Source organism: Pungitius pungitius, chromosome 18 (genome assembly GCF_949316345.1).
Source record: "Pungitius pungitius chromosome 18, fPunPun2.1, whole genome shotgun sequence".
Taxonomy (NCBI): Eukaryota; Metazoa; Chordata; class Actinopteri; order Perciformes; family Gasterosteidae; genus Pungitius; species Pungitius pungitius.
In genome coordinates, this window is record NC_084917.1 from 6,627,862 (window position 1) to 6,653,662 (window position 25,801).

Consider the following 25,801-nt stretch of genomic DNA (forward strand, 5'->3'; position numbering starts at 1 on the left):
AACCCTACGCAAAACGTCTACGCGCTGGCCAATCAGCTCAGAGTCCCACGGACTCTTGTAAAGATGGCGACGGTGATCAACAGAGGAGTAAATGCTGGGCGCTTTACTGTTATTAAACACCGCTGGTTCCGACAACGTACCAATTGACCCAGCAGCGGGGAGCGACATTAATCCGACCCATTTGTCAGCGGCACTCAGCTGTTCGGCGCTGTGTGCAGTCGCTGCGAGCCTGGTGGCTTTTGTTTTCGTGTTATGGACTGCCGTTGCCTCGGTTAGCTCATTAGCTCCAACTCCGAAAGCGACGGCTAGCTCAGGGGGTAACTAACGTTAGCTGAGTAGCGCCATCGGCTGCCGGGGACTAACGTGGATTGACAGACCCGACCCGTGTGAACACCGGGCTGCATGTGCATAAGTTTCGTTTTTTTTCTTCTTCTTTTTTAATACAGAAAACAACGCACATGACTCGTTTGGAATACAAATAAATAAAAACACCGGGCGCCGAGGATCCGGCATTGCGACACCGCTCGTTGTGCCGTCATGTATTTTCTAACCGGCTGGCCCCGGCGGCTGCTTTGTCCGCTGAAGAGTCAGGAGGAGCCCTTCCACATCCGACCCAGCTCCCAGAGGTTCTACTTCGCCGTGCTGTCAGAGACGCAGCTCAGCATCTGGTTCAGCCGGGTAAGTGTGGTCCGATCAGCCGAGGAGCCAGACAGAAAAACACGGTTCAGTTTGATACTGCCCGCCTGCCCGCCTGCCCGTAATGGATTTATTTTGAATGATTGTAAACAAACACGGCGAAATGCATTTATGATCAGAACCCCGAAGGTGCCGACCGCACGCCTTCTACACGTTGCATGTATGACGTCGACGCTCATCATCAACAGTTTCTCTGACGTTATATCCGTATACGTGTGTACGTTTGACACCTTAACGGTGTTTCACCTGCGTCGTCCCTCCCGATTACTCCCTCACTCACGACAAAGGCTTGTCGGTTGTTAATCCTCAGCTGTTCTACCTGATGAATGCTCGTCAGTGTGAAGCTTTTCCTTCAGGGCACATTCAGTAGCCTACTTTTGGTACGTTTTTTTTTTACCGCTCTGTTCTCAAAAGAATGATGGAAGTTCAAAGTGTACGCTTTCATCACCTGTAACCCACACTGACTGAACTCATGCCCTGCCGTGTTCCGTCTGGCAGCTGATTATGTAAACAAAGGTCAGCACATCATTTGGTCATTATTGTGTAACACGGAGGCAACATGCAGGCGAAGTAAACAAAGTGGCTTTTCCAGGAGAGCATGAGCACGGGTCGGTTACAGTTTCTGTAAACGGCCTCCACCTGAAGGCCAATGTGGACGTGCTGTCACTTAACAATGTCATGTCTTCAACAGAAAGACATCTATTAATGGGTAACTCCAAGGCCTTTTGCCTTTCAGTTTTATTGAAATCATATCTTCAGCAAAACGGATCTCGTTCTTAAACATGTTCTCTTGATAAATCCTATACCTTTTTTTTTTAAACCCTCTGATCCAAAATAGCTGGTTGAAAAGAGTCTGGTATTTGCCCAAAAGTTGCTGATCCATAGACTGAGGCATCTGCGTGTGCTGACCACCGCATTCATCGGTTGACAAAGTATGACACTGGAGGAAAAACTAGAAAAATCAATAGTAATGGCACTGCTTCGTGGTCTGTAAGAGACACCATTGCTTCACTGGGCTGTCTATTCTGAGAGCGAAACAAATAGAGATAAGGATTCTTTCTGAGAAAAGTAGGGTTGTATTTTGAAAGGTCACAGGGGAGAAAAACAAACTTCCAGATTGATGGAACAAATCATCGAGTTGAATGTCAGCGGAGTGGTTTGTGAGTCTTTGTGCTCTGTGTGGATTTATAGTTCGTTAACTAACGCCTCGTTTTAGGGAAGTCGGAGACGTGGCAGCTACAACAAACGCTTTTTACCTTCACAACAGACAATACTATCTAACAACTGGGAGGACAGGTTGACAGGGAACTTCGTTTCCTTGACAAGTGCTCCACTTTAAATGTTATAGCGTTACTGAATGGCTCATTAAATGTGCGGCGATGTCCTATATTTCCTGCATTTACTATTACCAAAACCCTATGAAATTCCAAGTGCAGGTGCTTTGCTGTGAACCCACTTAGCACTGCCGCCCTGGTTCGTTTGCATACGTCAGATTCTGCCATTCTGATATGGAGAAGGGCCTTTTTGATTTGACAACATGGAGTGGAGCACATTGTTTGTGGTGGCTTGTGTTTCACGAGGCTCATGTATCATTGAGGTGCTGCAACAATGGACCAGGGTCACTGTTAGTTTCCTGAGACCCACACAGGACGTCACAATGTTTTCCCTCCCCTCTGTGCCTGTTTTTTTGCGCATCTATGAGGCAATTTGAAGGAAGAGGGCGGTGTAAGGAATGTCTGTTGGAGATCGACGTCCATCTTTCACATCCGTTCGACCCCCATTACGCCATTTCGTCTTCAAGGAATCAGGGAAGGCTTTTTGCCATCATATGTCAGAAATACATGGAATTTGACTTCTAGCTCACTTCTACAGGCACAAGTCATGTATTTGTTTCTTAAAGTAATTACACATTGGACAAGTTCAGCCTCCTGGTATCAATGTATCAATAATGTCCTCCACTGATACTTACTGTGGATCATTATACATTAGCAAAAAGCCATGATCTAAACCTTACCATTCCTCTCCCTTCAGGCTCCTTGCCCCTGCCTACAATTTGCCTTTTTTTTTTTTCCTTTAATCCCATTTGTCCCAGACGTCGGCTCGATGCAGCCCGAGCCCAGATAGTTGGGTGGAGGCGCTCTCACTTAATCCATGTAGCACAGGAGCTCAGCCGTGTAGTTGTCCTGTCGCCCTGCCACCACCACCACCACCACCCACCACTGCTGCTGCTGCTGCTGCTGCTGCGTGGGAGCTCAGGATGTCTAGGAATAGAGAACCGTTATGCAATAGTAGCAACATGCTCGGTTCTGGGGGCCGGCAAAAATGAGCGCATAGGTGTGTGTGTGTTTGTAATTATTTACGCTCCCCTAGTATTTCTTCAGTTACACCAACTGACAGCATGGGAATGTAATCAAGCTCGGGAAATGCAGGAGAAATAAATGCATTGGATCCTCTGCTTCCCTGGAAGCTGTTGCAGTTTTAGCTTGGTTGAAAAAGCTTTTATTTTTGGTTTTAAATATTAAGCAGTTTCAGGTCCTTAATTTCTTTTTCTTTTTTTTGGATTTCCGTGATGCAATGGGGGACTTTAACAAACGCAGGGTTTCAGCTTTAAGCTGTTTTGATACTGTTGAGAGTTTTTGCAGCTGCAGAGGACGAGTTGAATACTTCTCCAATTTTCCATACCCTTTTAATATGCCAAACAATAAAGGGAATAGGTGATTGTTTCAAATGATTTATGTATGTAAGTGTCCACATCCTTCAAACTTGCTCTCTTGTTACCGTGACTGGGTTTGAGGTCTAATGTTGCACAGCTGGAATTACACAAGACGCTTCCCCTCCGCTTAATGTTACCTGCCCTCAGCCATCCAGTTTACCTGCAACCGAAACGCGCTCTTCATTTGGCTTTAAAGTGTGGCTCTGTAGTAATTCATCTTCATAATCTGTGCTTTGAGAATTGCCTTGAGTAAAACCGTTCAAGTCCATGACATGAATGAGCCAAAAATAATTTGCAGGGGATTTCCACTGGTTGTTAAATAATCCCAAAGGCCCAAGGAAAATGCTTTGCCAGGTGTTGAGGTTCCTGGTGCTCAGAAGCTGCCTTTGTGTGCTCACACCTGCTGACTTTTTCTTGGCGAGAGTTATGCATTTAGAAATGAAAAGTCATGTCTTATTTGACTGCAGATAAGCACACTGCGCTACTTTTTTGTGGTGTAATATTATAGGATTTGAATTAACTGTTTGGGATGATTGTTTTGTGACTTCAGGCAGATATCACAAGATGCTACACGCAAGATACTTATCTGGCAAAATGATGTCGTCCGATATCCGTGACCTTTTTTTTTTTACCAAATCTTCTCTTCCCCCCCCCCTACCCCAGCCCAGTGTTTTGATAGTCAGCTACATCGAGTCCGTGAAGGCGGCCGCCCAGTTTGGTGTCTACCAGAAGGCCGAATGGAAACCAGATGACTCTATGATCGCTGTGGCGGTAAGTGCACCCCCCCCCCCCCCCCCCCCTTCACCATATCATCTCACGGTCACAGTATCATCGGCACCCTTTGGCCACACGTCCTATAACGTTACAACAAAGCACACTAATAACTTGTTTACACACTCCAATAATGGCATGTCTCTGACTGTAGTCTTCAAAAAGAGCGTAACATTGTCACGGTGTTTGCACTCACTGGGGGGGAAAAAACTGCCCTCCATTCTCACAAATCAACAGAAAATCAGCATTGTGTCATGAATACGTCATTAGACGGCAACAACACTCTGAGTACTAAGCAATGTAATCCTGTGTTCAACTCTTTCGGTCTGTCGTTCATCCGTCCTTTTGGTTTTCCTAGTGATTTTTATGGTTTATCGCCCCGTGGAGTTACAGTTAGCATGTGGAGGACGCTTCAGTAACCGATCCCTGAGGATTATCCGATGTTATCGGGATCCTTGTGAGCTAGAAAGCCGTAGCGGCCGCTTCCGTGTGGCTGCAGCGCGTCACAGTAGAAGAGGCATGACAAAAGCTCGAAAAGAGATCAAAGCGGGGCTGCAGTCGCAGCGTGTCCCATTTCTGCTGCTGCGCTGAGCTCCAGATTCGAGCAAACTATTCCTGTGGCGACGAGGTCGGGCCTGAAACCCGCTGCATGAGCTCTCAACGGAAAGTTCCAACTTCCCCAACCCCTTCCGATCACGCGCTCCTCCGATGCGCCCAGCCACAGAGCGGCATTTGTGTGTGGAGTTGGCATTGTAAGGTGGCGGCGTAAACGTTGCCCTCCGTGTGTCTTGAGAGGCTCAACCAGAAATGTTTCAGTAATTCTTCCAAGCATAATTTCAGATCTCATCAAGTATTCAGACTTCAGTATTCAGAAATATCAGGGGAATGCAGGTGTGCGTGTGATATTCCTGAAGCTAGACGTGCTTTGACTAACACAGTCACCGCTTCAGGTGAGCATCTCGCAGAAGTCCGCGTGCAGCTGGAGGAGACGGGCCGGAAAGCTCCACATGGCAGGCATTTGTCTGCATGGGGTTAATCAAGACTAAAGGTCACCGAACAAAGTGACCGTTAACATTTTGAGATAATATCTGAATGCTTCGGTTAGTCATTACTCGTCATACTTTGTCCTGTGCTGATCCCTGTACTTTCTTTCTGACTGTCACTGTTGGTCAATCAACGAAATAAAAGGCTTGCACGTTTCCTCTTGGACGCATTAACTGTCGAACCTCTTTGGGTGCATACTTTTAGTAATAATAATAAGGTGCGCATCACTTCCTTCTGCCCTTCAACCGTGAGCTCCTTCTTAACAGGTCAGACCTGTGGGAAGCTTTATGTTTGGAAACGAATTACAACCGGCTGGAAGGATTCGCCTCCGTCAGCTCTTTTGGGAGGTGAAAGAGGGCCTCATTTTTTGTGTGTTTTGCAGATCATGTGCCCACATTCTGAACCTGATGAGGGGATAATGGACTGTGAGCTTGTTTTAAAAAAATGTAGCATTATAAACTACTATATTACTTAAATTGTTATTTCAGTAATTATAAAACATCTCCCCCAGGGTCTTACTGTCGGGAAGGACGATCCTTGTATAAACACCCGAGGACAACCTGCAACGCAAAGAATATGCTAATTACCAGCCCACGAAGCGCCAAAAAGATGTAATTTTTTAATATTCATACTCATTTCCATGGAGATGAAATGTTCTCGCCTCCATGTTTCTTTACGTAAGCCCACACAAGCCGTCTGATGTTGGCTCACTCCCTCGGCTTCCTCCACTGGTTCATTGAATCGTTTGCAGTTCAATTATCTAACCGTATCTCATTAGAATGTATAACGCCCTCGTGATGAAATTCACATATTCCTGCTGTCGGCACCACAGCGAATCAACATTCCCACAGTGTGTTGACGCAAAAAGCAGCGCCATCCATCCTCTTGTTTTGATAGTCAAAGGGTAAACACTGGCCAAGTTGTGTACACAATTCACAACACGAGTTGTTGTGTAGAACTAAGTAACTAAGTGTAATTTGCACATAATGTGTCACAAAGACTGGCCTTGTTTGGTACATTCTGACACCCCTCGGGGAACAGAGCGTCTCTGAAAGCAGCACAGAACACAGCGGCCGGCTTTATTTCGCTGCTCTTTATTGTCAGGATTGACGTTAGATCGCTCTCATCAAAGTATAATCCTCGATAACAATATAATATCTGCCCGGTCAAAGAAATCGAGGCACACGAAGGAGCCCCGAGCAGAGGAAGCAGAGTCAGATGTGTTGTTGCTGGATGAACAGAAGCTTACAGGGATGCTTGTGCTTAATTCAGCAGCATGGGCTTTCATCTGAAAACAATGTCTCTCACAATGCTAATCGTCTAGTTCCAGCTCAGCATTCACGTAGCGGGAAGACGAAAAAAAAGCACAAGAGTCCACCGTTACCCCAGATTTTGAGCCGAGCGCTGTGCAGCGAGGAGAACTGTTTGAAGGAAGTGTCTTGTTGAATAATCTCCCACAAGGCAAGTGGCCAAGTCAGTAGATGAGTTTTGTTGCCACACCTAATAAGTGGGATAATCGGTCTCAAGTAATGCAGGGTATTGTGTTACAGTCTCACATATATTTTCTCTTCAAATGTTTATGTTTTGTAGTCTAGTAATCACGTCATTAAAGAGAGCATTCTGTTTCTATTTTATAACATAATATCTCCATACTCAGGAATCAGAATCAGGAAACGTTTATTGCCATTATATGTTAGACATACATTTTGACTTGGCGGTTGGTGCATGAGGAAAGACAATACAATAATGACAACGTAGTGCAGCAATAAGATAAAAATAAAATAAAAGTATAATAAAATATATGCTATGGGTTAGTAAGTTGAGAAATAAAGATAAAATTAAAGATAAAGTGCACCCGCTAAACTGAAAGTGACCAGTGAAAGTGACTGTACATGGAACCAGCTGAACCAGTTTCGTATAGACTTTGACTTCTATTACACGTAAGATCAAATCCCCAAAGTTCATCCAGCTCATCTTGCCGCGTTGTTTTGTAAACACAGGAAATACCGTGAAGGACACGAGAGGCCGTTTAGAAGTCAGTATGGCAGAGAGCCGTAAGTGTTTCTCTTTGAAGGCGCCCTGCAGAATGTACCGCGTCGGGTGTCGAAGGGACTACAACGACACACACAGACGCGACGGGTCATCGTCGGTCACATTGAACGTTTTAGAGCATTTTTGGGATTTATATTTAAGGTGTTACCCTGGTTAATAATGTCCTCTACGTGTCAGTCTTTCCCGTTAATCCCTACATCTACTGAAGCCAAAGTACACATGAATGAATGTGTCTGCGAAAGCCTGAACTCCCACTCCGTCCCCGAGCACAACGGAGAGCAGGTGGACGAGTTAAAAATAACAGTGCGCACTTCACTTCTGACTGAGTCAAATGTTACTGCAGGGAAGACCGGCTCTATATCTTTAGGGAGGCCGGGCGAGAGGTTCGGCCCCTCAGGGCGGAAACGTGTCGACGTTCGCACCAAACGGTCTGTAGCCTGCAGCAAGACAACGCTCCTGATAAAACCCCAAAATGCTGCAGCCCGAACGTAGCTTCAATACTCTCAGCATCCCCCTTTGTCCTTGACGATAACTCGTCTTTGATCAAGTCATTCAGTCCAATCTGAATTGGGAGCAGCAGATGCCACACTCTGCGTTGGGTTCAGTCTCAAAAGAGCTGCGTCGAAGTCGAGTCATCGTGACATCTGCTGACTAGAACCGTGCTAGTCAAAATTGGGGTCTTCTCTTTCAGAAGAAGTCCCCTGGAATTCTAAAATGTAGAGTCATGTGACCAAGGCTGAGTGCCATCGCCTCGCCTCCTCCGCAGTCTCAACCTGTCCCGTCTGACAAAGACTAAACACTCTGTACAACGTTTCATGGCGGGGCGTGAAATGGTGAATCTGAATCTGTCTCCCGCACACACAAAATCCACTGAGGCATTGCCTCCAACTTGGTGAAGATCAACTGAGGGAAACCTGCACGTAACCTTTTCCACCATAAACGCTGTGGCCAGTTAAGATGTTTTTTTCCGCCCCGATGATGACGGCACGCACGTCGGACATTTTAAGCGCTTGGATGTCTTTACCAGCCGCCCTGCTTTTCCCCCCACCCTGTTAGCATTGTTCTTTTTTTGATTACAGAGTGAGCAGACTCAAGAGAAGTCGGAGGACAATAAAGACCAGCTTAGCTCAGGAAGGCAGTATTTCTCGCTTAAGCTACCAGCTGTGTCCCAGATGTAATGACTGCCCACACACACACACACACACACACACACACACACAACCTGCAGACTTTGAGGCTAACGAAATCACCCTCGTAAACCATGACCCCGGACTATCTTTAGCCGAGTGTGTTGCTCGTGCGTGAAGAGTGCAAGAGTAACGGAGAGCGAGAAGGACAGCTTTTTCTTTTTAAGAAGTCTCTCTGTAATGTTTACGGTGAAATTAGAATGATGGACTAATGATGCAAATATTTGTCCGGTTCTTAGTTTGTTAGAAATTGCTTAGCATGAGTCAACACAGAGAGAGAATGTTAGAAAAAAAAAAGAGCTGACACTTTAAATCGCACAGTTGGTATTTTCTGCAAATAAACGCAACCCACAGGTTCCTATCTTATCTGTATCACATACAGGCACATTTTAAATGGGTGGAGGCAATAACAGGATTATCCATCAGCTCTGCAATAAACATCATTTAGCCTAGACTGCTTGTTTTGAGGCTTTTCGGGGTATTGGGGCAGTTCTCCATTCGCTTCTGCTCTCTTCTTTTCATTGTCCTTGATGGCTGGGAAATGGTGTCTCGTTGGAAAGAGACTTTAAGGTTTAAGGCACATACTTTCTTCCCTGTGTCAAAGATACAGCAAGACTGGAAAGTAATGGCGCTGTTTCTTCAACTGGAAGGAATAATACTGAGAATAGCTGGTGAAGTGATGGTCCAGATGTCTTCTCGCGCTTCAGTCAGGACTACCTGACTGTGGCCTGCCTTGGCGTACTGCAATTCCAGATGTTCAGCCTCTGTTGTTGCTACGTTTTGCAGCTGCTCCGCAGCAAAGCTCACCTCAGTTTTGTTCATTTAGGGAAATATCTCTATTCTATGTGTCAACAGCTGGCGGCCAACTAAGGTGTTTTAATTGTTTCATTGGTCACATCTTTGCAAATTCTTTCAGGGAGTCACTGCAGAGGTTTGTGTGTGTGCACGCACCTCTGGAGCTTGTTTAAACTCGCAGAAAATCTGGTACCAGCACTCTAATGAATGGGGTGCAGTTTCCTGCCGACTCCAATGTCCATTCTACTTGCCTGGACCAGGGACTTTGTTCTCCGTTTCTATTTGCTTGCGGTTTTTCCGGCGGTGTCAAGTTGACCCCTTTTCATGTCCGTTTCTTTCAAATGCAGCAGGAGGTAGCACCGGTTCATTGGAATAGCGTTCAAATGCCAAAGGAAGAAGGAGTGTTGCATGACCAGGGCCGAACCCCTGCCTTCAATCCTGTAATTACAGCGTCATCTACTATGTGCTCCTCGTGTACCGATTATTAAGTACGCACACAACGTGTCCACATCAAAGGAACTACATGTTCAAAACGGGACCTGGTAAAAGACGTCTATTTGAGAGAGGAAGTGTTCACTTAATCCCTACCGTAATTTTGATTTATGAAGTAAACCAGGGTTATTTATTGGGTGAAATGAATGCGGTCACATTTTGAGGTGCATGTGTTGTTGTTGCTAGGGGTGACTCTTATTTGCCTTGTGGCCCCATGTCTGCTGTGAAAACTGAGCTTGTCCTGTAGACCCTGTTACACAGGTTCATTGAATATTCTTTCTTTTTTCACTTTTTAAATCTTTGTGCCTGCCGGTGTTTATTGATCTCTAGCTCCCAAAAAAGGGGCGTCCCACCTCCTGTATCGTTATCTCTGCGCGTGAGAGCGTACCAGGAGACGCAGGGGTCTGCCTCTTTGGAGCCCTTAATCTGTGTTTTCTTTTTGAATCTCCGGTATTTGACAAGGTGAGTCGAAGTAAAACGCAAAGATAAATGCCCGCACGAGCGCTTTTGTGTGATCCGACTGCGGATGAAAGGGATACAACGTTGAGAAGGGGGAGGCGCTCTGCGGAGGTTTGTCCCGGGCTGCGAAATAGTTTTCCCGCCCCTCCCTGATCACAATCCTCCTCCTGTCCTTTGTCCACAGCTTTGCCGTTATCCTCAAATGATCTCAATCACGGGTTTAATATTGTCGGCCCACTGGATCACACGACGACTCAAAGCCTGTTGGTGGAGTCACATGTTTCTTTTCACAGAACCAGCAAGATATTTAAACCGCTGTCATGTTGACTGATGCCACCGTTCCTTCTCCGTCTTTTATAAACGGAAGCATATATTTTGAGGGTTTTAATTTGACATCTGATGTAGGTTTGATGGAGGCAGGATCCTTTTCGTAGCTCCAGTGGAGCTCCGAGGCGGTCGGCGGGCCGCTGTGTGGCTGCGGCGGCTCTTTTTCAGTCCAGTTCCATGTTGTTGCTGGCTTCTCTTTCCCTCTCCTCCTCCCGCCCTTTCCTTTTGGGTTGTGTTAGCGACAGCATTGTCACCACTCTAGAGAAGCGAAGGGTGACTTCAGTGTGAGCCAAACGTCACCGAACGAAGGGATGCAAGATTGTAAATAGTCCGCCTCATTACTGAAGTCTTCTCTTCCGCGTCTGTTACAAAGCATTCGCGTCACTGCCGACTGGCGCGCTGATCAGGTTTCGTGTCGCGTTTCATTTCAAAGGGCTCAATTCCAGCCGTTTCCCAGACAACGCCATGCGTTTGTGTTTGGTTGTACGCACACACAGGTTACTACTATTACTGATTTTCCATCAGACATCGTGAGCTCGTCTACAGTATGGAGCCCGGAGCGCTCAGTTCAGCTGTGTTTGAAAGGCTGACAGGTTTCGAGCATCGTTATCAGTAACACCTCCGCCTGTTCTGGATTGTGCGGGAAAATGTCATTTTGGGAGGGATACAAATTTATGTAAACCACAAGAGTACTTGTACTGCAAATATTCACCTTTATTAGGCCAAATAGAAACACATGGAAAATTCTAAAGTACCAGGTGTGACTCCTTTTTGTTCATATTTCCCCCCCCTTCAGTCCGCTCCTTGCTTTTTTTGATTCTTTCGTATTCTAAATCAGCCCCTCAATAGGAATTGAGGGGCTGATTTATGATGACATTCAATCGTTTCGAAAAGTTGTTCATCTCGGATCTAAACACCGTCCATTTTTACAGTCTTTCCTCCCGGGGTGTCTCTCTGTTACATGCTGTTATTTGTTTGCTCTCGGGCGTCTTCATTTATTTATAATTCTCTCTTTTCAGACTGCCAAAGGCTACATCCTCCTGTTTGACGTGTTGGGTGGAGGGGACGGCAAGTCCCTTTATGAGCCGGTCTATCCAAGGTGAGTACAGCACACGACTAAACGCTGATGCACATGGATACACGCGCACAAGCTGAAGAGAGCAGCTGCTGTTCAACTAATATTATTATTATTATTATTAATATTAGGGAAGTCGGGGCATATTCAGTGTTAATTCTTAGCTCTGATTTGTTTTGGGGGAATTTAAACAGTTTTTTTCTGGTACATCGGTAAAACAAATCTGTGTGCTTAATCAGAGGAAGTCCTCGTGTGAGGGTTACCCCGGGTTACAAGGAGGAGCAATGTGCCCCGGCTTTGTCTTTGGAGATGAAGAAGCCTGTGGATCTGGAGGCCCCTATAACCAGGTAGGAGGAAGCCTCATCGCCCTTTCATCACAATCTATCTGTGTGTGTTTTTCTCCTTCTCCCTGTTGTGTCTGCACATCTGCCTCTCCCTCAAACAGACGGCAGGTCACATTCACAAAGTCCTACACACACACACTGGATCCGCCAAAATACCTGCTGCTCACTGTGTCTCTTTATGAGAACCTTATCAAGACAGAGCACTGTTAATCACATTTTGTAAGCTCCTCTTGTGCAAAGCTTCAGAGATGGCTTTATAGATTTTGCATATTCTAAGATTACTGACACTATGATTGAAACAACAGATGTTTTTGCTCTTGCAGCTCACTAGCGGATATTTAAATAATTTTGACCGTATTAATGCTGTGAAAAGGGCCCCAGTCTTTGCATCTGTGAAGGGCGTTTGGTTCGGGGTGAGACCTTGAAAAATCCTCCTCTTCCTATCGTGTTACGTTGACATTGGCAGTGAGAGACGACCGGGGTGCGGCGAGGAGCCGACCTCACTCTGATAGTTGAAAACACAAAAGGCCTGCAGAGGGAATGGCTTGAATCTGCAGAGATGGAGTGAGAAAAGGATGCGATTCCTGTGCTCAAGGGGGGGAGCGTGCATGTTCTCTCGGGTCAGTGTATGCTCGATGAAGTTAAGTGTTTCCTGCAAAGTAACTGGTCCAAATCAGCCCCATGCATTTTGTGGACAGTGTTTATTTACGTGATTTCCTTTTAGTGAGACCGGTCGCATTTCAGCAACATAAAATAAATATCGGAGTAAGAGAAGAAAAAGCAAGGAGCAACACTGAGTCTGTTCATATAAGCGCCAACCTGACATCTTTGTCTGCCACTATTTCTTTTCTGCTCAACCTGCTTTTTGCCCATATTTTTGTTCATTTTGTCTTCATATTGTCTTTATCTTTCATGTCCTCGTGTTCAGCTGTCACATCTCCAGTGTGTGCACTTGGCAGAGATTACAGGGTAGTCCTCTGAATGAGAGCGTTTGCGCTTTCAAAGGAACAGCTTGATGGTGCAGGAGATGAGTGGGTGTCTCCTGCTGTGAAACTACTGCTAAAGTTGTCGCCTCCTCTTCAGTTGAAGTCCTCTGTGTTGGAAACCCTCGACTTCCTCTTTTTTCTTTCTCTCTGACACCCGCTTTTCTCCCTCCGCTGGTCCCATTGTGTCATCTGCAGTCTTGGACCTGTCATCCTTCTGTTGAAAGACAACGACGTTCTTCACAGACACACACACACACACACACACACAGACACGTTGTGCTTTGCTCTCTGGTGTATTGGAAGGCAGTGACAGCTGGCATGGGCAGCTATGTGGCGTCATCACAGCTGGCCTGTAAAAGTTTCTGTGCACAGCTGGAGGATGACTGATCCTCTGTCTTCTAACGCTGCTGTTTGTTATCTCGCCCCCTCTCTTCCTACTTGCCGTTTTTTTATTATCCGACCGCCTCGTCCTCGACAGTTCCTTTCCTGTCTTTTGGAACTGAAAGCTAAACGCTGTGTGGTGGTTGTTGATGTTTCTTCTTCTCCACCTCCCACTAGTCTGCAGTCCCTTCAGGAGGACCTGCTGGTCTGCACCGCGGACGGCTATCTCCACGTGCTGCACTGGGACGGACTGGGCAGCAACGGCCGCAAGGCCGTTTGCCTCACCACGATCCCCTTCTCGCTAGACCTGCAGTCTGCTCGAGGTTAGAGGAGAGCCGTGCACACGATCCCATTCCCGTCTGAAGATGGGGAAAGGAATTATAAATACAAGATTCTCTCCTGTTCAATGTTTTTACTTAACTTCCGGTCCACATTCAGTCCAGTCAGTTCACATTCGTATAAGTGTCGTTGTGTGTTTTGTAGGTGGTCCCTCTCTAGACCTGGAAGGAGTGCACATCTGTTGTATGGAGTATTGTGTTACCCTGGACGGCTTTGCTGTGGTGCTTAGTGATGGACGCCTGGGCTTTATCACGCCGCTCGGCAACACCATCACCACGGATGTGAGGACGCTCAAACACACACACACACACACACCGCCAACGTTATGACAATCAAAGTGCTAAATAGCTATTATGTTTTCAAAGCCTTGCAGAACGCCATCCGTTCTACAGCTAAAATGATCAATATGCATATTGTGTAATCTGACCCCACGACAGGAAAACCATCACTGGCTCATTTAACCAGGACATTATCTGATTGTACACACATTTGTCAGTTTTGTGGAGATAACCAGGCTTTTTTGTTTCTGCAAATCAGTTGGATGCTTTACTTGGCTTTTTAATAGAAAATAGAATCTCACTATCCATATTACGATGTATCTGTGTGAAAGAAATGCATTTGGGTACAAATATAAAAGTTAAAACTATAAGAAGCAGATACATGGAGGCAAGGTGAACAAAATATTATTTTTGAGTGTTAGATGTATTAAGAAAGTAAAAAAATAAAACTATACATTGATGACCTAATCACCAGTACAACAGTATTCCTAAAGAGGAGAGACACACATAATTACCCAAACTAATGATGCAACATGTTCAGGTCCACTGATTTTTCAATGTTATTACCATGATGGGAGGACACTTTTGTTTGTATTTTTATATCATATGATATAATACATAACTCATGGCCACTTCTCTCTCCTTGCAGGTTTTAAACAGTATGTCCAGATATAAATGTTCTATAAAAATCGTGACCATGCATGATGAAGTGATGCGTTTTCAATCCAAGGGCAACGTAAAAACAGCTTCGCTGACCTGCAACTGACACCATTACGCACATCCGGTTATTGGTAATTCCTAAATGTTTTGCGTGTGTGTGTGTGTCCAGCAGCTGCAGGGCGTCTGGGCAGCAGATGTGAATGATGGCACCTGTGTGGCTGTCAACAACAAGTACAGACTGATGGCCTTTGGCTGTGCCAGGTACGCATATGTAGCTGTCTCTGCCCAAGTCTTTACAAAACAGTGATGGGCTGTCGTCCATGTGGTTGTGTGCATAGTGTGAGAAGCTGTCCGTGCGTGTTTGCCGAGGCCGACCTTGTGTGTGCTTGTTAGAAACGTTCAATGGATTGTGCGATCCGTCAGGTCTGATGGACTTGATGTTCCTAAATGCTCCCCCCTCTCCTTCACTGCTTTCTGTGGTTTCTGCCTCACTGCAACAACCCCTTGAATGTTGTTCCTAATTACCTTTTTGCGTTTTTAATAGAGACATGTACACGTGTGTGTATTCATACATACGTGTATGTGCAATGAATTCGTTTGGATTCTGTGTTATTGCACAGCCTGTAACAAAGTGTCTTTGTTTTCAATACAGCGGCTCAGTGCTGGTGTACATGATAGACAGCACAACAGGATCCATGCAGCTCTCTCACAAACTGGAGCTCACCCCGAAACACTTCCCAGGTGCGGTACCACATCTCTCTCTCTCTCTCTCTCTGTCTCTCTCTCCGCTGTCGGTCTGTCTCTCTGCACACATTCCTCTGTGAGAGAACTTGCATTCCTTCAGCTGTGTCTCTTGGCTGCACATGCCTGTGTTTCCCCCGTTTCAGTCACTATAATGGGATCTAAAGCCACAGCTCCCTCTGGTGGGGGAACTGCCGTGAAGTCCCATCGCCATTCTGCCAGCGAATGAGCTTCCAGAATATGTTTTAAAAGCATACGCACATTGAGTTTCCCACAAAAAAAAGACCTGAAAAGGTGTTAAAAAGTCTAAATATTTTATTTTGCCTGAGACAAAGTTTTGGGGAAGGTCAGTGTTGTTCTGTGTTAATTTGGTAGAACATTTTTAATTCATTTTCCATTAATCCTTTTTCTGCTGCTTACCTGGTGAAAGTACTGCCAACATGTAATTATAATTAATCCTAGGTCAAATGGCCCCTACTGGTTTGCCATTCTACTTTTATAATTTGGCCAGATTACTGCATAGCAGGTAATAGTGCATATGTGTGTTGTTAAAAAACTTTTCAAAATCTAATGTCCCTGCAGAAACTTTGGTTTCTGTGCTCTCTGTAAAATACTAATCTTTGCCCTAATATTTGAACACTTGGCACTATCTCAAACACATCAACAATATTCACACTATTATTTTAATTTTCATTACAATTGTCTCCAGAACTTGACAAACAAAAGACATGTGTACTCAAATAGTGATAATCTGAATAAATTTTTTTTTGTCCAAAAACAGATTACAGCCTGACTTTCCGCTTGATGATAATATCACTGCATAATCAAGCTTTTATTCAAACAAGTCAGTCGTGGTAATCATTTTCATAGATTATCTTGTTATGGATAAGAGCCGTGTATAATGGGATTCATTGTTAAATATAATAAAACTACACCTAAAGCCTTCCGAACCCTTCTAACCTCTTTGCATTTTGCCTGTTCAGACGTCTACAACAAGACGGGCCCGGTCAAGCTAATCTGCTGGTCGCCTGACTACAGCGTTGCCATGGTTACATGGGAGTGTGGTGGCCTATCGTTGTGGAGTGTCTTTGGAGCTCACCTCATCTGCACACTGGGAGAGGACTTTGCGTAGGTGGAAACACACACACACACTCAACAAACTTCACACTTTATTGGAACTTCATATCAACATCTTTGTATGTTTTTTACTACCCGCAGGTATCGTTCTGATGGTACCAAGAAGGACCCGGTTAAAATCAGCTCTATGGCAAGTGGATTTATATGACTTTTGAATATTAAAAAAATCCGTTGGCAATGTTAAAAGCGCACATGTTGCAATCATGTTAAGGTTCAGCAGCCTCTGAATGCTATTATCTACAAGCAAATTGATATCCATTAAAGTGGAACAAAGGCAGCACACCGGCTGAGTAAACAGCTAAATCTATTTCAATTACCATAATTACACCGTTTGTTACGCTTTGTTTTGCATCTTGTCTACTCATCGGAAGTTACACTGTTACATGTAAAAGGTGTTTTTGTTAACATAGTGTAAATAACTCCCACCTTTTCCAGAGCTGGGGAGCAGAGGGCTACCACCTATGGGTGCTCCCTAACAAACAGGAGAGGCAAGGGGAGGAGCAGCAGCAGCAGGAGGAGGAGGAAGAGATGGCCTCACCTTCTCAGCCCTCCCTGCAGGCCGGCATCCTGCAGTTCCAATTCATCAAGAGCGCCCTGACCGTCAACCCATGCACGGTGAGAGAAAAAATGTTTTTTGTGAAAACGCATACACTCAAATACACACACTGAACATGCCTTATTATTTTTGTTCCCATGTCTGCACAGAGTAATCAAGAGCAGGTGTTGCTCCATGGTGAAGACCGCCTCTACCTGACCTGTGGTGACCTCTCGCAGGTCCACAGCGCCTCCGAGCCACGGCCACACCCACACCCACACTCACACTTGAACCCGCACGACGGCAGCCCGCTGCACCACCCCTCCGAACCCGACTCCCCTCTCTCTCAGGGACTCAGCACTTTACTAGGACACAAGCACTGGCACGTGGTCCAGGTATTTCAAATATTACTTAGTAGCTTCTTATGTTTAGCTGCAGCCTCAGGCCATCGTGTAGCATTAGAAGCCTTAAGGGCTGTGATTACTTTCATAATTAATGAATCAGGCATTTTAATCTCCTTTAAAAAGCAGGAGCTATCAAATATTTGGCTTTTACAATTAATCCATTATCATAGAAAACTTGAGCTTGAGCTGCAATAAATATTAAACACCTTGGCACACCCACATCTCCTTAGTACCGTTTTCTGGATCATAAAAGATAAAACAAAAAGTGGTCAAACTTTGATGATCCTGACAGATAAAACAAATACAGTTAAACTGCAGACAGCTAATAAAGCTTCATGCCGGTTACATCACCAGGGAGTTCTATCAACAAATGCCTCAATCTTGCCTCTATTCATTTCAGTGGATATGAACTATAGTGGACGATCGTGTATTCCTCTTATAATTTTTGTATTCTTCTAGATTCACAGCACATACCTAGAGAGCAACTGGCCTATACGGGTAAGTGTAACAACGCTACTTAATTCGTTTTTAAGAACATATTTTCCTCCCTCTCTTCTCGGCAAGCCTGAAAAAGCCTGTTCGATAGATTCTAAACCATCAACAAAGACAACTTTTTTTTCTTTTTTTGTTTGTACAAATGTCTATAAAACTGTTTAGTTTTGTATGTGCGTGTTTGTGTCTGTACTAAGTGTAGATGGATGACTTTCCATTGGTGTGTGTGTGTGTGTGTGCAGTTTGCAGCCATAGACACGGCGGGCCAGTGCATGGCTGTAGCAGGGAGGCGGGGCCTTGCACACTACTCCTTATGCACAAGGAAATGGAAGCTGTTTGGGAACGTCACTCAGGTTTGTGACATTCCACAGTGGAAGATAAAGAAAATGTAACCTCTCTTCTGGTAGTTATAAAACACTCCATCAAATAATTTAAAATAAAAAAATTGAAAGATTCATAATGTGCTGTCTAGTATTTTATGGGTGAAGTTTAGTTTAATGTTTCTGACGAGGTGAATATTTGTGTCTGCTTCTCTGCAGGAGCAGAACATGACGGTGACAGGAGGTCTGGCTTGGTGGAAGGACTTTGTGGTGGTTGCCTGTTACAATTTTACTGACCAGCAAGAGCAGGTAAGACCGAGGGACCTCTTCTCATAAATTCCATTATTCCTCTGCCGTGATTCTCGCTCGTCTCGTTGCAACACGCCCATCGGCTCTTCCTCTCTCCGTCGATCCCAGTTGAGGCTCTATCAACGCTCATCAAACCTGGACAATGCCTTTGCATCCGTCACAAAGCTGCACTCCGACACTCTGTTGCTCAACGTCTTCAGAGATATGGTCATCCTGTTCAGAGCTGACTGCTCCATCTGCCTCTACAGCTTGGAGAGGAGGAACGACAGGTGGGGACCAGGTGTACACGCACTACACGTCCACGCTAAGTGTCACAGATCCACAGCTGTCTCTGTCACCTCCCTGACTTTTGTCTTTTCCTTGGATAACTTGCAGATTGCGCAACCTTAACTCAAAATTGTTCTGGCTTTGAAAAAAAAAATGTCTGAGAATTTGCCCAAAAAAAGGGATTACATTTGATACTGTTAAACACATTCAGCACACTTTCTTCTTTTCTCACACCAGGGAAATCCCTAGCAGTCATTATAGCATTAGGTAATAGTTCTCCTCAGCTAGGTTTTACCTTGAGAAAAGAGGCTTTTATTAAAAGCTCTCGAACTATAAACCCATCACATGGGCTACATTACGTGGGCTTGTTTTAATGAACATATTTGAGGGCCAGTCTCTAAACCTTTTAAACTTTGTAAGGCTATCAGTGGATTTATATACATGTGTTTGTTTACCTCTGTTCAGTCCACACCCGACAGCCAGCGTGGAGTTGTTGCAGGAGGTGTCCATGTCTCGCTACATCCCTCACCCGGCCCTCGTGGTGTCGGTCACACTCACCTCTGTGCGCACAGAGACTGGCATCACATTGAAAGCCCCGCAGCAGGTAACACGGTAACACACACACACACACTTGTCTCTTTAGTAGTTGCGTGTTGCGTTAATGTTTTATTATGTGTACGTCCATCTCAGGCCTGCATGGCAGAGAGCATCATGTTGAATCTGGCTGGCCAGCTGATCATGCTGCAGAGGGACCGCTCAGGACCGCAGGTACGAGAGAAGGAGACGCCTGCTAACAACAAGAAGCTGGTGAGTCCAAACAATAAGCCAGACAATGGCATCACACTGTCAGGTTAACAAGTAGGACTTTAAAAAATTGTCTTTCTCTGCACTTGCTGCCACAAAATACAGGCTAAATGAGTTCTTAATGTGTTCTTCACTTTTACAAATAGCATTGTTGGAACATTTTAACACTGTATGCACGCTGCCCAGGTCAGGGATGCTGGCCATATGACCTTTAGTAGAGGTGCCAGTTTTATCCGATCTGTAGCCTTTTTACTACACAACGTAAGTGTTATTATGACACTTCTTTCTTTTTCTTTCTCTCGTCTAGCTACCATTTTGTCCCCCTGTGGTGCTGGCCCAATGTGTGGAGAATGTGTGGACCACCTGTCGCTCCAACAAGAAGAAGCGCCACCTGCTGGAGGCCCTGTGGTTGTCCTGCGGCGAGGCCGGCATGAAAGTCTGGCTGCCGCTGTTTCCCCGAGACCATCGCAAGCCACACTCGTTCCTCTCCCGGCGCATCATGCTGCCCTTCCACATCAACATCTACCCACTCGCTGTGCTGTTCGAGGATGCCCTGGTCCTCGGGGCGACCAACGAGAGCGTGCTCTATGACGGGCTGCAGGGGTCCTCTGAGCCACTGGAGGCGCTGTTCCCGTACTGCACTGTGGAGAGGACCTCCCAAATCTACCTCCATCACATCCTGCGGCAGCTGCTGGTTCGCAACTTGGGTGAACAGGTGTGTGTGTGTGTGTGTGTGTGTGTGGCCTCTCGTCGGATTTGCTTGTACTTTAGTACCGGTCATTAGTCCACACCCGATGTCCTTTCTTCCCACTTATAAACGTTCTCTCTCCCACAGGCGCTGATGCTGGCTCAGTCATGCGCCTCCCTCCCCTACTTCCCTCACGTCATGGAGCTGATGGTGCACGTGGTGCTGGAGGAGGAGGCGACGTCGCGGGAGCCCATCCCCGACCCTCTGCTGCCCACCGTGGCCAAGTTCATCACAGAGTTCCCCCTCTTCCTCCAGACCATCGTTCACTGCGCCAGGAAGACGGAGTACGCCCTGTGGAACTACCTGTTCGCCGCTGTGGGAAACCCCAAGGATCTGTTTGAGGAGTGTCTCATGGCCCAAGACCTGGACACAGCAGCTTCGTATCTCATCATACTGCAGGTAGCGACACTACATGAACTTGTTCGGTTAGCTTTTCCTCATATTAGGAAGGCGTTGCTTGTTAGACATCCTTCTTCTTTTGTGCCGTCACTCTAAAGAACATGGAGGTTCCAGCGGTGAGCAGGCAACACGCCACTCTACTCTTCAACACGGCGCTTGAGCATGGCAAGTGGGACCTTTGCCGGCACATGATCCGATTCCTCAAAGCCATTGGCTCTGGGGAGATGGATACTCCGCCCCCAACACCCACCACTCAGGTAGAGAACTTAACCTGAAACCCCATCATGCTTTGTACCGACAAACATTATGCTCTTAGCCAGAGGTAGCTTGGTGAAGCTCTCGGTCTCAAAGAGGTTGGCAACGCCTGCTGAAAAGAGGAAATAGTGAACTGTGTATCTCTTCAGGAACCCAGCTCAACTGGTGGATTCGAGTTCTTCAGAAATCGCAGCATCAGTTTGTCACAGTCGGCAGACGCCATCGCTACGGGCAAGTTCAACTTGCAGAAGACCTTCAGTATGCCCTCTGGACCTCCTGTTAAAGGGTATGAACCCCCTCAACACCTACACACACACAGAGCAACTTTTGATTTTGTCCCTACCTTAACATCTAAAATGTTTCCATGATTTCTTTCTCCCTCCCTCCCTCCCTCCCACGTTGATCCCTGTCAGCCGGGACGCGGAGTGTGCAGAAAACATGTACATCGACATGATGCTGTGGCGCCACGCCCGCCATCTCCTGGAGCAGGTGCGCCTCCGCGACCTCGGCTGCTTCTCCGCACAGCTGGGCTTTGAGCTCATCGGTTGGTTGTGTCGCGAACGGAACCGGGTGGCGCGCGTCGAGGACTTTGTCTCCGCGCTGAAGAGGCTCCATAAGGATTTTCTCTGGCCCTTCCCCGTGGTTCCCGGGGGGAGCATCAGCTCGCCTCTGAAGAACGGACGCTGTCGCACGGGTGAGTTACTAGGAAACCAAAACCTTGAGGAGTCTGTTTAAAGAAGTAGTGTTGAAGCTTTCTAGTTGTGATGCGAAAAGGCGCGCAGGATTTTATATATACATGATTGACAGCTTCAATAAGTAAACTTGACTTTCTGCTTCCCCTCTAAGTGCTGAGCACGCGGCTGTTGAAGTCGCAGTCGGCCGACAGCCTGTTGAACAGCGACATGGACACGGCGCCCCCTCAGGCGGCCCCCACCAGCCACACGTGGCTGGACGGCCTCGGGCAGACGGCCAAAGACATGGACGCCGCCCCGTCGGCTCATTCCAACCAACACTCGCCGCAGACACACGATGCCTTCCTCTCCCTGCTCACCAACAAAGGTAATCCCCCGCGCCCCCCCGGTCGCCACGCCCCCGCCTAACCATCCAGTCTCTGTCCCCGTCTCATCCCTCCGCCTCTTTCTCCCCCCGCCCGCCAGTGGAAGAGTACAGCGTCGGCTCCGCCACCGACTTGACGGAGACCAGCTCGGTGGTGGACGGCGACTGGACGATGGTCGACGAGAACTCCTCCGCCCTGAGCCTGAGTCAGGCCGAGTTGGAGCACATCTCCATGGAGCTGGCCAACAAGGGCCCGCACAAGTCCCAGGTGCAGCTCAGGTAAGACGGCATCGCCCGGGCCTCACTTTAAAGGATTTGCCTGACATTAAGCCTGACAGCTGGACCTCTCTGTTTCCCTTCAGGTATCTCCTTCACGTGTTCATGGAGGCGGGCTGTCTGGAGTGGTGCGTCGTGATCGGTCTGATCCTACGGGACGCCAACGTCATCAAGCAGGTGATCGGCTTCCTGGACAGCCCGGAGGTTCCACAGGAGACGGTGCAGAGTGTCCGCGGCGGCTTGTTGGCTATCGACGCGTGGGTCTCTGCTGACTGGTGGGTGGAGCTCAGAATAGTGCGGGAGGGGGGGTGCCGCTCGGATGGTCCGTTCGATGCGATTGAGTTTAACACCTGTGGTCTAATTGCTTAAAACTATAAATGGATTAAATTACTTTTTTCATACTTTACAATGACCTTTTTATAAAAGCTATACTTGGATTTATTGGTAATTTGTAAAAAAAACATGGACAAACTACAGTAATAAATTTGTAATGTAATTTTTTCATAACATGCTGATATTTTTGAGATTTCTAAATTTCATACTGTACTTCTGTACTTCTTTAGGACATCTTAGTATACATTTTTAATGACTGTTTAGGCAGCTATCGTCACATTTCTTTTGTGTGTTTTAGTGATGTGGAGGTTGAAATGACATCATCACACGGAGCTTGACCTTCTTCTCTCTCTTATTTCCGTCCATCTTCTCATGTCACAGCCTCGGATACAAACCCTTCCTGAACCTGATCCAGCCGCAGCTCCAGGACCTGATGGACTCGGCGGCTGAGCAGGTGCAGCCCGAGGCCTTCCAGCCCTGCGGCCAGAGCTCCAAGCCCGGCGGCGGCGAAGGGCCGGGAAGCGCCGCGGCGCCCCGAGCGGAGGACGGCCGAGGAGCGACGGCTCCGCCGGGCCTGGCCCCGCCCTCCCTCGAACCCGCCGGAAGTTTCCCCCGTCCCCCCTCCGAGGACTGTCCTCCCGAACTGACGGAGGAGCAGGGGGAGGACGAGGGCGCCTACGACTGCACCTTGTCCTGAAGCCCGGCGCCTCCTCTGGACTCGGACCATTGAACTCGTGGGATAGAGGAGGAGGAGGAGGAGGAGGAGGAAGCATCAACATCAGCAGATACAGACCCAAAATAAACATTATTACTTGTGTGTGGTTGTGGGAGCCTGTGCGCGTGTGTGTGTGTGTGTGTCTGTAGACAAAGTACCTCTCCTAAAGGTTCTAAGATTGGTCAGTATTGTCCACTCTTCAGATTTGCCCCTTGTTTTGACCGAGCTACCAACAGTGTGACGCACACGCACACACACACATACACACACACACACACACGGCCAGTGACAGCATCCAGCATCGGTTTGTGCCGTGACACGTCACGTCGGGGTGTTTGGAAGTTGTAGACCAGCTCGGGGGAAAGCTCCAGAGGTTTTTTCTTTTTCTTTTTTAATTCCAAGACCGATGTTTTATGTGCGTAGCTTTTTCCTCGCACGACTCCGAGTGCAACTGGAGACTTTGGAATGTGGTTTTTTGTTTTCTCTCTTCGGCCAGGCCAACACCTCAATTCTTTCCTTTGGTTCAATGCAAACGATGCACGGATCAGTTCGAAGACAACAACAACAAAAACGAGTGTATTTGCATCGGCATAATGCTACATTGCTTAGCAAAATGAACAAAGTTTGAGTCACATTTACAAGACGCTCTCAATTGTGTTCGAGCGCGCAGTTCAGTTTGTGTGCTCAAGAGTTGTTTCATACTTTCATACCTCAGTATGATTTCAAAATATTTTTGTGATAGCTTTTTCAATAATGTAACGGTGTACAAGATAACATTATTTTTGTATCAATTAGACCTTGTCCCTCGAGTCTCCCTGTGAAAAAAGAACAATGGTATGAATTCTATGTAGTTCATGAGAAGTGACGACCTTAAGATTTCTAAGAAAATGACCTCTGAGATTAATCCACTGTTGTGAGTGCAAACTAATTTCCTACCGTTGATCAACAGTAACTCTCGTATTTTCTTTTCTTCTTTTGCGAGACTTTGCTGACGGAGACTCTGAGCCAGAATCTGATCTTCTTCACGTGGTCTTGATTTTTAGGCAACAAGCAGAGCAGTGTTAAGCCTTCCCGTGGTGCGCAGATTTAAGCCCAGGCTGTAGTGCAGTGAAGGCGCTGTTAAAAACCAAATCGGGATACTTTGTATCCAGCTTTTAAACACACGTTTGGGTTCTAGCCTCCATCTGGGAGAAAAGAAATGTGTTTCCTATCATGAGCTTTGCAAATAGCTATTACTGTGTTATAAGAGCTATCCGAAGTGGTAATGATGTACCCATCCCGGATCACAACAGCATCAGCTGATCTCTGATGTAAACATCACGGCGGTATCCTTTTTAAAGTGAGATTGATCGGTTCGTGGATGAGGCTTCGTAATGGATCGTAACCCCATCGCTTGATGAGGGTCATTATGTAATCCAGCTCAATATGCATATCGCATCACCGAGTACCTATCTGTGTGTACCACATCGTATTGGTGACTTTGATCACATGCAAACAGATTTTTTTTTTTTAGTATTATAACTATTATTTATTGCTGTCATAACTGAGTGGTAATTACTGAATTGATTCTCAGTTGGTTTTTATGACTTTTCCCCCCCATTTAGTTAATCAAACTTGTGTATTGGCTCTCTGCAAGCACTAAACGGTTCATCACAGACGTGTCAGTATTATATTGTGCAATGTATTGAAAAGTTACTCAGCTTTATATTCTCATGTTAACTACTTTTCCCCTCAGCGGTTTGCTTTTACTCTTCATGATAGACCAAATCGTGTTTTATCGATGCTTCTTTTTTCGCCTCGTCGTCAGTGTGTAAAAAAGACGACTCGGATTGTATATATTTTTTTAAAACACTCACCATTTGAGAAAAGGGCAAAAACGACCAGTCGTCGTCGTGAATCCCGTTGCAGACAGCCGCGTCGCTGCAAGCTTTAATCCACTTGAAAGTGGTGACACGACGAACCAAAGAGGCCTTCTGTTTCAAACCGGGTTGCTTCAGTTAAGCTTTGGACTCCTTACGCAGAGGGGCGCCGCATCCCTCTTCAGAAACACAACCGTCGACGCCCAAAACTATAGTGCTGACCGAATGACCAGACAATTTCCTACGGAAATGAATATTTCAGTTTTTGGGGTTTTTTTTTTTTTTTGTTCCCCGGTCGGTCGGGCCGGGCGCGTCTTGTGGTACTTGATGTCGCGCCGCCTCCCATTTGGGTACGGTTGGAGTTTTTTTTTTTGCCTTTCCTGAGTGAAGTTTTATTTCTGGGATGGCAGACATGCTCCATGCAGTGTAAAGATGATCTCTTGTACATTTGCCTTTTCTACTCATGGTTGTTTTTTTTCTACTTTTTCTTTTTCCTTGTATATAAAGACCAATAAATTATTTTTTAAAATGTAAGTTGGCCTGTATTTCTAA

General features: G+C 46.3%; 1 protein-coding gene across 2 annotated transcripts; it reads left to right on the forward strand.

Annotated features, from left to right (window-relative positions):
- ric1 (RIC1 homolog, RAB6A GEF complex partner 1) lies at positions 1–25,783 on the forward strand. Of its 2 annotated transcripts, none has more exons than XM_037485496.2 (27): positions 1–678; positions 4,073–4,180; positions 11,556–11,635; positions 11,851–11,958; positions 13,500–13,645; positions 13,806–13,942; positions 14,769–14,860; positions 15,252–15,340; positions 16,324–16,468; positions 16,559–16,607; positions 16,913–17,092; positions 17,183–17,407; positions 17,876–17,914; positions 18,151–18,261; positions 18,448–18,537; positions 18,646–18,806; positions 19,270–19,408; positions 19,495–19,611; positions 19,916–20,323; positions 20,444–20,755; positions 20,854–21,012; positions 21,160–21,296; positions 21,424–21,704; positions 21,857–22,069; positions 22,168–22,345; positions 22,429–22,617; positions 23,057–25,783. In XM_037485496.2, exons 1-27 carry the CDS (start codon positions 538–540, stop codon positions 23,370–23,372), a joined length of 4,350 nt encoding a protein of 1,449 aa, XP_037341393.2. In that variant the 5' UTR covers positions 1–537; the 3' UTR covers positions 23,373–25,783. The 2 variants fall into 2 exon arrangements, with proteins under 2 accessions (XP_037341393.2, XP_037341394.2); XM_037485497.2 differs by having other exon boundaries at positions 14,772–14,860.
- Positions 25,784–25,801: the final 18 nt, after the last annotated feature.

Coding starts and splice junctions, on each gene's coding strand:
- ric1 (XM_037485496.2), top strand. CDS start 538: ATGTATTTTCTAACCGGCTGGCCCCGGCGGCTGCTTTGTCCGCTGAAG. Junction 18,807..19,269: donor TTGGAGAGGAGGAACGACAG/GTGGGGACCAGG, acceptor ACCTCTGTTCAG/TCCACACCCGACAGCCAGCG. Junction 21,013..21,159: donor CCCCAACACCCACCACTCAG/GTAGAGAACTTA, acceptor GTATCTCTTCAG/GAACCCAGCTCAACTGGTGG.